The sequence below is a fragment of the Dermacentor silvarum genome, chromosome 11 (assembly GCF_013339745.2).
Source record: "Dermacentor silvarum isolate Dsil-2018 chromosome 11, BIME_Dsil_1.4, whole genome shotgun sequence".
Classification (NCBI taxonomy): domain Eukaryota; kingdom Metazoa; phylum Arthropoda; class Arachnida; order Ixodida; family Ixodidae; genus Dermacentor; species Dermacentor silvarum.
Window position 1 is genome coordinate 94967824 of NC_051164.1, and position 16100 is coordinate 94983923.

Here is a 16100-nt window from a genome sequence, read left to right on the forward strand (position 1 = left end):
GAAAATTTAAAGAGAAATAGTAAAAATTGCCTTAGTACTCAATATCGACTGTTTAAAATGCTGGCTGGATTTTAAAATCGAGAGTGGATGTAAGCATGAAATGGCTACCATATCGCGTCTTTTGCTGCCTGAGGTTACGCCGCCTTCAACCGCGTTTCTTCTAGCAACAGTCCATCGTGCTCAGCGTCTGCCGCCACTTTTTCTTTTTGTCGCATCGATGTGGTCGGCTGCAAATGTGCGGCCTTAGGTCCCCTGTATCTGCCTTTTGAACTTCGTTATTGGAAATGACAAATAAAACTTCAGCGTACTAGAAGTTACAGCTCGAGTGATATTGTGAAGAAACATTAGGAAGAACTCGGAAGCAATAATTTTTGTAACTTGTTTAGAGAGTAACTAGCGTATGTAATGCGGCCCTGTACAAAGTGTTGAGGGTTGGAGAACTCGTTTTGTTAAGTTTTGACTGGTTGCCCGGATGATCTCGATTTGCTCACGCAACATGGACAGCCGTTTCTTCGCCTGATTTGCCTTCTAAAGTGAAGGATTTTCATTGGCAATATCAGTGGGGCATTCTACCTACAAGAGACAGGCTTGAACGCTGGGATATAGTAGCGAATGATAAATGCATACATTGCGCACAAACAGAGACCAACACGCATGTAGTAAAGGAGTGCGTTGTAGCGCAGCACCTTCTGGAAGCTGGTTGGAAGATTATTTGGAATATCCATCGTGCGGGCACCACGGCGGCGAGATGGGTTTGCGAGTCTCGTCTACTACAGCGTTAGCTACGTTTTGTGGTGCTTCCGCAACATTGCAGAACGATCCCGGCAGCCATATAGAGCAATGTACCCCCCGAGTGCGCAAACTACGCGTGATAATATGGGGTCATCTTGAAGAACAGCTCTTCAGGCTCGGTGAAGCCGAATTCCTTCGCCGCTGGTCTACGCGGTACCTAACCGTGCCTCGAGGCAAAGTTTTGCTACAGCCAGAATAATGCCCAAATTTTGTTTGCCTGAGTAAAAACTGTACTTGTGTGTGCTTCGGGTGTCATTCATGAATCCAAGGCTGACATTTATGATTTTGCATGTACACTGACGTAATGTTTTTGATGTGTGGCAAAGTCAATCTCAAGCAGCTGCAATTTACTATTTTGTTTGCTCATCTGTTTTGTTTGTATCAAGTACGATGTATTGCATGTGTGGTACGTTATATTGTACTCTACGTTCATACAACTGTTGTACGCGTGCCTACGGGTAAATAAATTTCCTTGTCAGCAACTTGCCGGCATGTTCTCGTTTTGAGTGCCCGGATAACGGCTCTGGCCTTTGGCTCAAGGTCACTTGAAGGTCGCCGACAACGGTAGCTAAAGGCATTTCATGCTTAATAAAACAACTCACGGCATTTGTTCCGAGGGATGCTGTAAACAGGTACACTCCACTATTGACGAATATTTTCGTTGGTGACGCAGATCATTGTAGCTGTGAAGATTCTTCATGGAACAAATATTCACGGAACAGGCAGCTGACGATGTGGTTGCCGTTATAGAGGGGTTCAGTGAAGTGGATGTTTCCGCTGCAGATATTCGTCAGAGTAATCGAGCTGTTTCTAAAAAATCCGGCTTGAAAGTTCGGTCGGCATCTGCATTTGTATGTTAGACCGGCCACATTTACGCGCGTAAGTGTGGATGCCACCCAGCCGGGATAAGACAACATTCGCACAGGCGTCGAACCTTGGAGACCGGCCACATTTACGCGCAAGAAGGTTTTATGAATTCGCCTGGCAGAAGGAGCAGACGGCTTCGTAAGTATTGCTGCAAAGAAAGACAGACAGACACGAGTCGCATGTAGACAGATAGTTTTAACTTCTTATTTATTGTCGATCCGTCGTGAACGCGAAAAAAACCACGCTGACAGACTGTGTACAGTACAGGTTTGGACGAACGGTTATTCATATATGGGGCGTAAACCACATGCAGAAGTTCTTTCTGGTTTTCGTGAACGAAGAATGTCGAAAGACAAAAAGCATGGAGTATGAACGGTGAAACAGATTGAGAGGGAAAACAATTTCTTTTTTTTTTCAACAATTTCCGCTCCACAACAATTCCCACGACATGGCAACAGAAATTCGATATCAGTTTTAAGTGACAAGATTGGGAACACACACTGGTGATTTATATGACTGACGGGAACTCCGCAAGAGAAAGGAAAGAAATCCAACTATGTTTGCACGGGTGAAACTTTTTACAGCTGCCAAACGTGGCGGATACCACTATCTAATTTTGTTTTTGATTATACTGACATTGGCACCGTGCTCTTTATCAAACGCAACGCGCAGACGCTTAAGCGGCGCTCTCTAAAACGTTAATCGAAAGTTTTATTCAGAATTCTCGTCTGTTTGTGCTGAATCTTGCAGACGGCGAGATTTTTTGATTAAGTATATTAGCTGTAATCACCGTATGACAGAAGGCAATGAGCGTCAATTTACATAGATTGCATAAACCAATACAACTTTAGTCTAAACATATTATTCTTATCAAAACACCAATGACAACTCATGCTTGAGAAAGTAAACGTCGAGTTTTTTTGATGTCGGCGTTACTCGAGCCAGAACCTGCTGGATTTCTTTTTTTTTCCTTGCGAGCTTCGTCACTCATCGCATGATTTTGATCCAAGAACGTACCGGAAAGAAGCTATAAAAATAAACAGACACTCCTTGAATGACTCGTGTGACAGTGCAGAAGAAAAGAACGCGCGATGCATTACAGAAAGGCACATCAGCGACGTTTGATTGAACACAAAGTACAATGAACTGCCAAGAAGCGGTATTGCCGTAATATCGTCTGTGACGCTGCATTTGGAATTACATGGGATAGACGGAGCGTGGAGCCCACGTGCTCAACGTTTATTACGTCACATCCTCGCTAGCGCCCTGCCTGCAGCAGACGGTCTGTCATCTGCGGTGATCGTCTGCATGATTGCAAAGAAGTCGAACAAAATAAATATCGTTTAGGGGTGCTTTTCTAAAGCGTCTGTACAACACAGGCGATCTCGTCGTCTATACGTCTGCTGCAACCACTGGGGCGACTGCAGGCAGTTTGACGGGTAAGCTGCCTGTTCGGGAGGCTTCGCAATGCATCACGTGACAGCCAGGCATGCAGGCCTTGGCTAGCTGGAACAATCGTCACAGACATCGTCTTAAATATTTTAGTCGCATGAAAAGCGTCACGCCATTCCAGTTACCACCAGACTTTTCCAGAAAGCTGACGACATGGCAGCTGAAGTTTTGATCTCTGTGTTTGGGCAACGAACTATTTGTCTCGTTACAAAATAATGAAAACCGAGAAGTGTCACGATCACTGTCCGGTCGCAGTATACGGTGAAGCCGGTGACATGTTTATCGAATCATTGTTTCGAAGCTTGAGGAAAGAGTAATGTTTAGACAGTGACGAAAACGGTTTTTTTTTTCATAGAATTTGTGTAGCCTATGGATCCGTAGCCAGTAGCGTTTTTCAGAAACAATTATTAACTCCGTTCAGTAATACGTTCTGCAGACGTTGAAGTTGAGAAGCAATTAAAGAAGAACTATGTCTGAGAAAAAAAAGTCTATCAGATTTGCGATTACAGCCTACTTCGATTGCTGAGATCAACTTGAGGGTGCAGTTTCGTTTTGTCTCTATTCCAGTCGTACCTACTTGACACTCGCGTGCTTGAGCGACGCTCACGAATGCTCAGGCCAATCTTTCCAAACCTTGAATACAAAAGGGCAGGCGTATAAACTTTTCCGTTTTCATCGTATTTCGATTTATTGAAAGTGAAAGAAGAAATTTTTACACACGTGACGCGAAGAATGCATGTACGAAGAGCTTTCAACATAACTTAAAAATGCAAGCATTCTGTAGGTTTGAAACTAAATATTAAGGGAATATTTCGCTGCTGTACTCTTCTGTCTCGTCGCTAATATGTACGCTTAAAAGAAGGGAGTGTTTGTGACTCCTCTTGCGGGAGTAACTGCCTGTCCCGCTGTTGAACCCTATTTTCGGAGCATTTTCACTCACCCGAATGAGTACGTTCACTCCGTCTGTGCCTTAAGCAGAGTGAACATACTCCACCAGGTGAGTACGAGAACTCCCTAAAAGTGAGTCAAACGCGTTATAACCAGTTACTCTCTCAAACGGAGTCGCTAGAACTCCCTCTTTTCGTAGAGTGTTTCGCTGCCACTGGTAGCTGCGCTTGGCGATTCATTGGAGCATCATTGCTAATTGAAACCGGCTGAGCCGTTGTTCGCTGTAGTCGTGTCCTTATGATTGTGAGCATAGGAAGAAATAATAAAAATAACAAAGAACTTGCCTCAGGCAGCAAGCGAAGAAAATATAAGCAGCTGTTTTTACGTGGGTACGGCACAGCAATGAGAAACAGTGAAGACATTCGAGAGGTGAAGAAAAATCTTGCTATAAACAGGCAAATAAAGCGTTTCAGCAGCACCAGCACTGTCCATGTGCGTTGTCCATATCCTTTCTTTACAGTACAATAGTGGCACAGTCGTCACTCACCGGTCACACATACAAGCACTCACCGACAAACACACACGCGTTATCATCACAAGCATCCGACAAAACCAGCACGTAATATCGTCTTCGTTTCTCCACAACAGAGACCAGAAAAGGTCGGTTGAACAGGCAGACTACAACGGTGATAAACAACGTTCGTCAATGTCTTTGCCTTTTCACAATGCACTCCAAAAAGTATAATGAAGGAAAAGAAGTGCCATCTCGCGTCCCTCGTGCTCCATTTTTTTCCCGCACAAAGGAGACCACCCTGTTCACTTCCGTGTCACAACAAGTGTCGCAGTTTCTTAAGCTCACTCGGACGCTCGTCATATGTTGAATGCTGCCGCTGAGCAAACGTGCCGTTACGAACCAGTCGTTTAACGAGAATGCCACTTCTCCGAAATGGAGGTTCCCTGGCTTCTGGCGTCCGTGGACACCACAGGCTGCAGAACGACCACTGTGTGCCGTTTCTTCATCCGCACGGTTGAATTTGTCTTGGTCAGTTTTCTCAAACATGAACCGCGAGGCCTAGCATAGCAGTACGCAGTCCGTTACGAGCTACGTCTGTTTTCATAACACCGGTTAGAGTGCGGTTTAAAGACAAGGTTCACTTATGTTGAAGGGTCGTTTGAAAGCTGTTGACCTCTTTGAACAGCACGGACAAGGAATAACTGTTTGTTTCTCGTGTGCACGACTGCGTTTCTTGCCGTCTCTGTTCAAGCCTCGACCGCGAGGTTTAGCGCAGCTGTTGTTTCCTGTTCGCTAGCTAACGTTATTTGTCTCCTGCTCCGCTGGGAACACAGCGCGACGTCATACAATCGGGAGATTACGCATCTTCCGCGGGCTCCGAACACCACGGAGCAGGGCCTCGTATAAGGTATTGCAGGAATTCATGGAAGTATGTGTCCGAGATAAGTGAGGTGTGAGTGCATTCAACACGCGTAATTTTCAGGAGACTGCTAGGTTCGAGTGTAACCTAACTGTCACGCGACCACAGCGAGCTTGATGCCTCGCAGCACGACTGCAAAACGAGCTTCTTCTTATGTTTATTCTCAATGACAAAGAGGTGATGTCACGGTTCTTAAGGTCTGCAGAATTTCGTCTAAATACCGCTCATTTGCTCATTCGCACTGGCACGGCGAGAACGTGGCGATTTCGTTTCTATTCTGGAGACGTTGAGACCACAGGTCATGAGACGGCAGTGCCTACAAGACATGTGTAGATGCTCTGGATCGCCAGAACTGCTGAGGAGATCTCTACCATTTTCGGTGTTTCTTTTAACTTAAAGAATGCAAATCGTCGTGCGACATGTTAAGTTCCTCAGCACGGACCATCAGAAAAGCGACGACGTGTAAGTCAGTGCAGTAAGCACACAGATTTCCAAACCATGTGCGGGAGGTTTGACGAAGCTGTTCAGATCTTTCAGAAGCAATACATTTATCGCCTGCATCAAGACTTACTGTGGTCACGTGAAAAGCATGCTGTGGTAATATTTTGGAAACAGCTCATAATTCGACTTTGAGCAGTGTGTCGACGGGTATGGGGACATAATCGGTGCTCGGCGCAAATGGTGCCTGTCTTCGATGAAGCGTTTTTTGCTGGTGGCGCATGCGTCCGCTTAGTATGTCTTTCTGCCAGGGTACTTGTGGCCAACATATCCTATCTCATCGAAATAAAGAAGCCAGCCAGCCACTCTAGTCAAATAGCTACACGCCTCCATTAATCATGTTGTCAGTGTTCTGCAGTGTGTTTCTTCTCGGTATTAGACCTTTACTCTTATTCACGGCTCCTGGCGAACCACGGCAAATAAATTTCGATGAAAACTGCTACGTACGCGGTGACGCACAGAGGAAAATCATGGCAGAAATTGCCTTCCACTGCCAGGGTCTCCTGGCAACCAATTTTTCGGGTCTTGAACACAACGGAAACTTAAAACAACAAAGCATTCTTATTCGGAACTATAATGAGGGAAAAAAACGATCACAATGAAGGTTTGACACCGTGTGAAGTAACAAGGTTCATGGCATCGAGATTATGATTGGGCCCAAAGAGCACGTTTGATTTCGGCTTGCCTCCGAAGCTTGTCGCTGTGTCAAAAAAGAGCAGTCACATTGGCAATGGAAAAATAACTATGATGGATACAAGAAGGCGATAGCCTCCCCGTGATCATCTGCGCATGCGTATGCCTTATTCACAGCAGTTTAACAAAACGTGTGCACACTCCGGGACTTATCTTGTCCCCAATGAATAATCGTCACCTTGCGCACTTTTCCTTTCTTTAAAGCTACGCGCCCGGCAAATCACCAAATCATGAGTCTCTGCGTGACGCAGCGTTCTTGATAGGAAAGCGGTGAGCCGAGTGTTTTAAACAAAGGAAACGCGAGCAAAACAGATCACTATTGTTTGGGTACAAGATACTCTCCGAAGGGCGTAAACTTGTTTTTAGGGTGTAGAAATTTTCTACGGCAATTTTGTATCCATGCGATTTCAAGTGCTTTCATGACACAGCGGCGAGCTGCACAGTATAATGACATAACTCCATGTGTGACAAGGACGTACAAACGTGTCGTGGTAGCGGGCGGGAATGAAAAAAATATATATATTAAAAAGAAACCTTCTGTAGCTACAAAACCCTGCTTGCTTCCACCACCACCACTGGAAGTGATGATGGTGCGTGCACGCTCCAAAGGTGCGCGCAGATGACGTAGACACCGTCGACATGACATCACTAGGTCGAAGCACCGACACAGCGGGCGTAAGGAGGGCCGCTGGCCGGTCATTGTAGCACCATGTCCGTCGCGCCAAGCACTAGCGGACGAACCAAAAACAGGCGACGCAGTGGCGCTGACAGAAGATTCGGCCTTCTTCCGGTGACGTCGGAATAAGCAGTAACTAGCGGCACGCGCACAGTCCAGTGCGAGTCTTTTCTGCGCCGTATCAAGGTGAAGGACCAGAAAGTGACTGTTGCTTGTTTCAGCCGATGTCGTGGCGCAGCTGCCGACGGCGACCAAGAGCCGACAGACAAACAGGCGGGACGCTGACTTTTTTAAATGTGTATTTTTGGGGACTCATCGATGTGGAAGAGGCGCGCAGGATTGCAGGCCAGCTGTCCACTAATCGCGGGACATTATGATGGAGACCGGTGGCCTGGCCAGACAGCCAGCCAGCCAGCCAGAAGGACAACACGTTGACGTGGGCGCGGACGAAACGTCGCGCCCGCTTTGACGCGTGACGTAGCAGGGTGTCAGTGCGCACGAGCAGTTTGTCCATTCCTGTTGAGGACCACAGCATAGTCGGTTCAACAATGCACCGGGCAGTCAGTGGAGGAAATCTTGCACACACACACAGACGCGCATGCACGCGGACAATCTTAGTTTTTCATTCGCGGCGCACGAAGAGATGGCATCACGTGACAAGCTTCGCTACTCATGCGCAGTCCAGTCCTTGCTTTTCGGCGGCGTGGCATAGCTGCACCAGGCACACTTGTAAGGGGATGACGAAACCGGGGAGGATGGCGGGCAGGCGTTTCGGTCGTGCTGCGTGACGCACCAGCGGCGCCGAGAGGTGACGGCCGTACAGGCACCGCCTCTGCGCACACGCAGTTCCTCTTTCTCTACTTCGCATTTCACGAGACGGCGGCGCGCGATGGAAATGAACAGGGTGGCGACAAGCGAGAACACCTTGGCCTTTCTTCGTGTGGACGAAATTGTCTGTTCCGTCAGTGGCTGGGGTTGTCCTCGCGACTGGAACCGTTCATTGTTGGCGTCGAGGAGCCGTTGCCGACCCCGCCGGAGGACGAGCCATTCTCGTCCGCGCCGCGTCCGTTGGTTCCGTTGTGGCTGTGGTGGTGCCTGAGCGGCGGTGGTGGCGCCACCTGCGCCATCGACTGCAGGTGCTGGAGGTGCGGCGGCGGTTGTAGGTGCGGCGGGTGGTCGGGACCGTGGTGCTCGCCCGCGGTGCCGTTTCCGTGCCCCGCCTGCAGAGGGTGCAGGTGCGGTGGGGGCGGCGCTCCGTTATGAGGCGAGGGTCCGCCGCTCATCATCATGTCTCGCAGGTTGGCAACCTCGGCCGCGAGCCGCTGCATCTCGGAGCGCAGCTGGAAGTTCTCCGTCTGCAGGTCTAACCGCGAATGCGCTGACCTGCACGAGAGAGGGCGCGAAGAACGCTTTATCGATACGTGTTCAGCGAGCAACGGTCATCGGATTAGGCAGTCAGTCAATGATCTCTTCGTCTTAGTCCCTCCTACGCGCTTCGGGACTAGTGTGGCGCACTTCTGGACCTCCTCATTTCTGAACTAGTAATTAGTGCCGACGAAGGCCCGGATTCGGTCCTCCTCTGTGTCGCTGACTAGTCTCATCCTACTTTAACAAATTTAGGGACCCTCTAACAAATTTCTTGGGTCCCAAAAGTGTGTACTTTCCAATTGTATGGTTTACTTATGTTACATAAACTTTCAAACTCTTTCTTTTTCGGAACTTGGTCTTCGCGTGCGAAAATTTGGCGTGAAGTTCTCCGCAAACATGTCACCATGAATGTTACGATCATCATCAGCCTACTTGATTTCCACAGCCGTACGAATATATCTCTAAGCGATATCAAGTTACTTTTGTTTTGCTTCAGTCGACTTCATCCTATTGTTGCACATTTCCTGATCCTATTACACCACCTAAGCAACTGCAGTCCTCTACTGCGTTTCAATGCACGCTGCGGTCTGCTGGTAAAGGGGACAGGCGATTGTGGGGCACGTGCTTATTCTTTTTTTTTTTCTGGCAGGTGTATTCGTTCTGGCAGACTGATTTGTGGTTGCCGGCACTGACACGTTTTCACATACTTGCACATAAAGAGCTCCCGCGTCCTCACACAGACCTTGAGCATTATTCGGGGACCCCTTTCACGAGAAGTTAGGAAAAGCTCTCGGGCAGTGTGGCGTGAAGCTGGTATCTTCTATGGCAAAGCTCCCCGCTATATATACCGAACTTCAATACCGAAATAGAGGTATACCTGTACATTTAAATAAGCTTAAGCAGGTAACTTGCATCCGAGACCGCCAGAAATGTCAGAGCCGCATAACGTGGGCGTTCCCTTTAACAGTTGACCGCACTGTACGTAGAAATCGATTTCCTACACTACTCGCCACCTCGATCTCTCTGTTGGAGGTCCCCACAAGCGGCGACGCGCACAGTTGCTTGCCCACGAGCGTGTACCTGTGGTGGTGGTGGTGGTGGTGATGCCCCGAGGACGAGCCGTTGCGGCTCTTGCGCGACGAGGACTCGTCACGGCGCGGCGACGGGGCGTCCGTGCTGGACGCGCCGCTGTCCCCGTCCGACGAGGCGGTGTCCTCTCGGCCGTGGAACGACGACGACGAGGAGCGGAGCTCGGGAGACGACGAGCCGCCTCCGCTGCCGTTGCTCCCGGCGTTCCCGTTTCCGGACACCATGGCGGCGGCGGTGATGACGACGGCCGCGCCGCCCGGCGGGGCCACGCCGCCCTCCGTGCCGCTGATGTGCCACTTGTGCCTCAGCTTGTGCGGTAGGCAGAAGTGGTGCGCCGGGGGACTGTCTTCCGCCGATGACCACGAACCTATGCAAACAAGCGCCAGCCAAGAAGTTGCAGAGGGCATGTACCATTCGCGAGGAAAATCGACGCGAGGGTTAAGCAACGCCTCCTATAGATAGCAGGACCGTGCATCCTACCTCATGACGTCGTGCTACTTGGACCGAAATTGACGAAAGCGGTGACGTCAAAATCACCGCGGCTTACTCGGGAGCATCCCCATTATATTCTATGGCAGTCGGGCAAGGTAGCATGACGTCATGGATCGAAGTACGCGGGCCTTGGGCTGTCTAGGAGGCGTTGGCTTGAGTTTACGATAAATGGGCGTTGTAAAGACCTCGAGCAGGGACTTTAGTACGACGGGAAAGGCGAAAAAAAAAACGATAAATAGGTGGGGACACAAGCTCGAAATTGCCACACCAGCTCCCAGTGACGTCACATGTTTTGGGAATGATTCTTCGGCACTACGTACTAGTTGTTAATCAACAAAGAACAAATGTGTTGCATTCCGCAGCATCATTTGTGTACTTGCAGGGGAACAGCGCTCGATTTAAGAAAACGCTTCGGCATCCTGGGCGTGATACAGGTGTAATCGGCTCCGCCGATTGGGCGCAGAGTTCGCAAAAAAGGGAAATTGACTTTCTGTCTACCAGCTTGGCCAATAAGGGCAGCTGGATTTCTTAGACATTGCACACAATGGGCTAGACTAAACGATCTCCTTCAATTTTATTTATTTATTTAATTCACGGTCTGCGGTCACCGCTATCACTGTCTCGGGGATCGAGTCGAATTACAATTCCATTCATTTGCAAGAAAATGGTCTCGATGACCGCCTGGAGTGCAGGGTTGGGCAGTATTCGCGGTCGCTTTCGCGAGATGTGCTACTGTGCACGGGACGCGTTAGCGTACACGGACGACGGCGTTGCTGGCACCGTACGAAGCTCACTGCGTTTGCGCAGTGCCGCGAATGCTGTCGGCCTTATAGCACATCGATGCGTCCTCTGCATAGGCAGGCAAAACCTTGCGAAAGTGATCTTATCCCCGAAGGTGAGCGACCGAGAATATCGTCCCCGTAATGAAACAGCCGGACGGAGTCACGACGGAGTCCGCTAGGTGTCCGTCGAATGAGTTACCGAGATCTACGCTCACCCGAAGACAGGGGCGACGACTCCTGGTCCGTCGCTGCCGTCCTGTGGTCTTCCAGGGCCGGCGTGGGCGCGGCGCACAGGAGCGCCGGCGGGTGCTGGCCGTTGAGCTGCTGGCTCAGCTGCTGGTGGTGGTGGTGCAGGTGGTTCTGACTCTGGCTCAGGAGGTGATTCTGGTGCGGCTGCAACTGCTGTTGCTGTTGCTGCTGTTGCGCTTGCTGCGCCTGCTGTGCCAGAGACGCGGCCGCGTAAGGTGAGGGCGAGGTTGCGAGTGGCTGGGTAGTTGAAGCGGAAGTCGGCGACGGCGGTACCAGCGCCGGTAGTAGCGCGGATAGCAGCTTGTTCCGTCGGCCGCGCAGGTCGGTGAGGCCCGCCGCGGCCGCGGCCGGCACTGGAACTGGGACCGCTATGTCGGCGTGGTGTTGCTGGGCTTGTTGCTCGACCACGAGCGAGCCGCGAATGCCGAATTTATCCCTGAGGGGAGAGACGTAAAGTTGGGGAGAATTTTGAGCGCTGAAAAAGAGAGCGGGGAGAGAAAAAAAAGGGGGAGAACGTTGTAGACGCAAACAGGGGAGGCATCGTCGGCGAAAAACGAAACTTTGCAAAGGACTCGACACATGCGGTGATGGATTAGAGTTAGTGGGAGCCGTACTTTAAGATTCTCGCGGCGAAAGCCGTAGGATGAGGTCGCGAGAGCCCTCATCCGAGAACACCGGGTTTCAATTAATGCTCCGTTTAGTGATGCCTACACCACGAACTACTATACTATCCCGATGCAATAATAAAAATGCTACAGTATCCTTACAACCGCAGTACCTTACAACATCCGGAGCTCCAGAGGTAGGAGAAGTGTAACAGCAGAAATTATGTTGCAACGTAACTTCTACAAGTACACTTAATTTGTAGACCGCTCATCCCTACCTTAGATCATGAAATAGCGTACGATGCTAAGCGTCACGTGCACGCGCAGCGACATGTCGGGCACTTCGTTATATCCTATATTTCGCCCCGCCTCGTTTCGCAGTAGTGAGGCTATAGATACGCTCAGCTTCCCCCCCCCCCCCCCCCCCCCCTTACGTTTCCTACATCTTCCCTCTTTACGCACGCGCATCATTTGTCAAAAGTCTAGAAGACACGGCACGTGTGACGAGACCTGGCGAGTTCCGTTGCCCCGACGACAGGTATGGGACCCAAATTGCGGGACCCAAATTACGGGACACAAAGTACGGGACCCGACGACAGGTATGGTAACGGAAGCAGTGGCTTCGAAACTTAAGACAAATAACGTGCACGACGCCAATGACATGCGCGCACTTCGCGACGTGAACGTTTGGTGCTACGACTCTTAACAAAATAAGGATGTTTAGTTTTACCTATCATTTCTTCACGTAGCAGTGTTCGTTACATCGGGTATTCATTGCGCCCCATTTCGTTACGCGGCAAACCGCAAGAAAATCGGTCCAGGACCGATCCCTCCGGCGGCAAGGAAAAGCTGCCGTGCGGCTGCTTGCGCGGCGCGGGTTTTTCCGCTAATGTGTACGCGCCTTAACCCTTCGTTGTAGCGAAGTCACTGGGACGGGAATTGACTCTGTCATTAGCGGTATTTCGTTAAAAGCGGAGGAGCCACACAACAGCCGTAGTAACGTGGGAAAACGAAAATAAAACTTCCCATATAAAGCGTTATTTCGAATAAAACGATTTGTTATAACCAATGGTTACTGCATTTTCACTAAACGCTGCCACTCCCGTCCGTTGTAGCCCCCCCCCCCCCCCCCCCCTTACGTCCCCGAGCGACAAACTGGACGTACCTAAGCGCTGCGAGTTCAGCTCGTAGCACGGCGTTCTCCTTGGCCAGCTCGAGGACCCGCGTTTCCAAGACCATGTCGTTGAGGCGCCGCTTCTCTCGCGACCGCTTGGCGGCCTCGTTGTTCCGTCGCCGCCGGTCCCAGTAGGTGTCGTCCTTCTTGTTGTCCGGTATGAACTCGCGCTGCTTGCGCGTCGGGAACAGTGGCTCGCGGGAGCGAAGGTCCACGGCTGCGGCCGCCGACGCGGCAACCGCCGCCATCGAGCAGAGCCACTCGCCCGGACGGGGCTGCTTGGCGATGGGCTCTCCTTCAGTGACCATCATGGCAGAGGCCCATCGGCTGCCGGACAGAGAAGAACAGGCGCGTCACTTAAAACCGATCGACTCCGCCCTTTGTTACGCGAACAGCAGCGCAGTAGGTTAGTCGAGCCGCGAATTTCGCTAAATCGAAAATTTCGTTATATTGAGGAATTTTGTCCTACAGAAAACATCGGCAAACTGCCAGCACCCTAAAGCCGACAGGGTCGTAGAAGATCAGCTGACTTAATTTCGATAAATCTCAAAATATCGACACACCGAACGCAATAAGGAGAAACTTAAACTCCGGATAGAATATAATGCCTTGTAATCGAAATGACGATGCAATACGTCGCGTCGGAACAAATGAAAGTGGCAGGCAAACACAAACTGCAACGCTAATTTGCCGACAGTACACTATACGCATACTCTGGGTGTCTCAGTCACGTGTATAAACGGTGGTAACTCTCCACCAGTACACGCTAGGTGTCTCGGTCACGTTATACAACGTATTTGAGCGACTATTTCATCGATTTTAATCTCATTTTGAACGAGGCTCGCAAATTCAACGTTATTAAACTTTTTGTAGTTGATGTCTATTGATATTTCACCAATAGAACGCCTTGATTAGGTTATGTCCTACGCAACTTCAATGTGGCGTCATCTCTCGCGCAGAATTTCTAAACAAAGAAAAGAAACAGCCATCGTGGAAATTCGCATTGCGCAAGGGGGACCATACAATATACTGAGCAATAAAAATAAAGCTGGAATGGCGTTATTTCTTTTTTTTTTTTTTCGAGCACAGGCGCGAACTTGCTCTGGGTGGCGCAGCGTTACCGAAACGTTAAGCGGTGACTCCATCCTAGAAATGGCGCTTACTTGCGAGCTGACTCCCTTTCGAACAGAATTCAACGGAATCCGTCGTTACCAGTTATCGTATAATCAATCAAAGCGTAAATCATACAATCGATCAATATTTCAGCGAACGTTTATCTTGCGTGTAAAAAAAATAGTAGTTCAGGTTAGTTTGCTATTTAGCTAGTACGTCTAGGCACCCGCAATTGGTTGTGGTTATGATAACGAGATTCCTTTATCGAGCTGGGGGGAGCGCAACGTCGAGGAGCGAGCTCACGCGCAGAGTATGGGTGATACATTCTAAGTAATGGATGACACGCGAGAACACTCGGAAATTGCCTGCCGCGTCGTCGATTATGAAAGCATTTCAAGAGGCACCAGTAAAGTAAAAATAACGAGATTGATAGCATGTGTTTCCATCCCATTTCAAGGAACATGCTCATTCCATCATCGTCGTCATCGTTATTACGCCACTCATGTGCGCTGAGCAGTCGCACAGCAGAACGCAGTGGTATAGGAGCAGGAGTTGTAGTAGAAATAGTATTAGAAACTCTATTAGCTAGTATACACTATTACTGCCACCAGCACTTCTACAACTAGCATTACTGGCTACTGACTACTTCCTCTAGTACTACAAGTAATTAGTAGTAGTAATAGTGACTGGCTACTTCTATCACTACTAGTAGTAGTATAGTAGCAGTTGTGGCGGTGGTAGGAGCAGCAAGTAGCGGTAGGGAAGGCCATGGCGACGCTTTTTTTTTTTTGTCCTAGTGGTAACTGCAGTAATTGTAGTACTTAGAAGTAGTAGCAGCACCAGCAGTAGCGAACCGGATTGGCTTGGATGACCTTCCTGCATGCTCAAAACAGTTGTCGGTGAGCTACTGCTAGCCGCCGTTTTCAACATCACGGGCGAAAGCTACCCGAGGGTGAAGCGCATAGGCCTTATTCTCTCTCCACCAGCGATGGTGAGAAGAAGCGAAAAAAGAAATAAGAAACGTTTTAAAAAAATAAAAACGGAGTCAGGAGGCAGAAGAGGATGAAGCGAGAGTCACATCCTCCTCTCTCGCGAGTGTGCCCGTAATGGCTTCGCGCGCGCACGACCAAACAGACGAAAAACGGTGGCGTTCGCATCGCGCAGAAGGAAGGTCGCAGTTTCACTTTCGTCTGCTTGCTGCTTGTTTGCGTCACGGTCGTGAGTCATTACCGTTGCCGTATGCTCACAAGTGGCTCTAACCGCCGCCCCTAAGGGAGCGAGAGAGTAGCGATTATTATTAAAGGTTGTGACCTTCGCTGATCGCATATTATAGTTCGCCTGGTGGGGCGGCTACCGCTACTGCTTCTCCGAGAGCTTCAGGAAGAGGATTAGGGAAGCAGACAGCAAAGGTCCTTTCGTCGTCTGGTTTGGTTCGGTTTCCCTCTAAATGAGTTGCGCTATTGTCTAAGAATATGATGGAATCAGGACATAAATATAGTCCGTCGTTATTCCTCTTGCGTTGGTTAAGGAGACTACTTCTGCCTTCTCTAAATTCACTTATCTGCACGTATCATCTAAGGTGTAGTTTCGGTCGCCCGGCTTTTTTCGTCTGGTGGTTCAGCCGTTGCTTACCCGCTCATCTCAGATACCGACGGAATCTGTCAGACTGATCATAATTGGCGATAACTTATAACCGTTTTTACACATACTTTTTTGGGTCGTCACTGAAGTCGAACGCACTTTTCGAGCGCGACCAGCCCCAAGCGCGGGACGTGGTAACACCTCATGATGGCAAAACCAACTGGCCCAATATTTCACCTTACTGTGTTACAGTAGGATGGAAGTCTAGCTTGCTCGAATGTGACGTGCATTGGTGCTATATCGCACTGAGTTCAATCTGCTCTAGCTCGAGTACGCTTGCGAGTTCCG

The 16100-nt window shown here is 49.6% G+C and overlaps 1 protein-coding gene across 2 annotated transcripts in view; it reads right to left on the reverse strand.

Annotated features, from left to right (window-relative positions):
- Positions 1 to 1849: 1849 nt before the first annotated feature.
- Positions 1850 to 16100, reverse strand: part of LOC119433955 (transcription factor atf-2) — a 44743-nt gene continuing 30492 nt past the window's right edge. The window contains exons 2-5 of one of the 2 annotated variants that reach the window (XM_037701245.2): positions 13050 to 13385; positions 11246 to 11715; positions 9748 to 10123; positions 1850 to 8682 (exon numbers count right to left, since the gene is read on the reverse strand). In XM_037701245.2, the coding sequence (XP_037557173.1) occupies positions 8262 to 8682; positions 9748 to 10123; positions 11246 to 11715; positions 13050 to 13369 (1587 nt within the window). In that variant the 5' untranslated portion in view covers positions 13370 to 13385 and the 3' untranslated portion in view covers positions 1850 to 8261. Of the gene's footprint in view, positions 8683 to 9747; positions 10124 to 11245; positions 11755 to 13049; positions 13386 to 16100 lie in introns of both variants that reach the window. The other variant, XM_037701244.2, reaches the window with a different exon arrangement.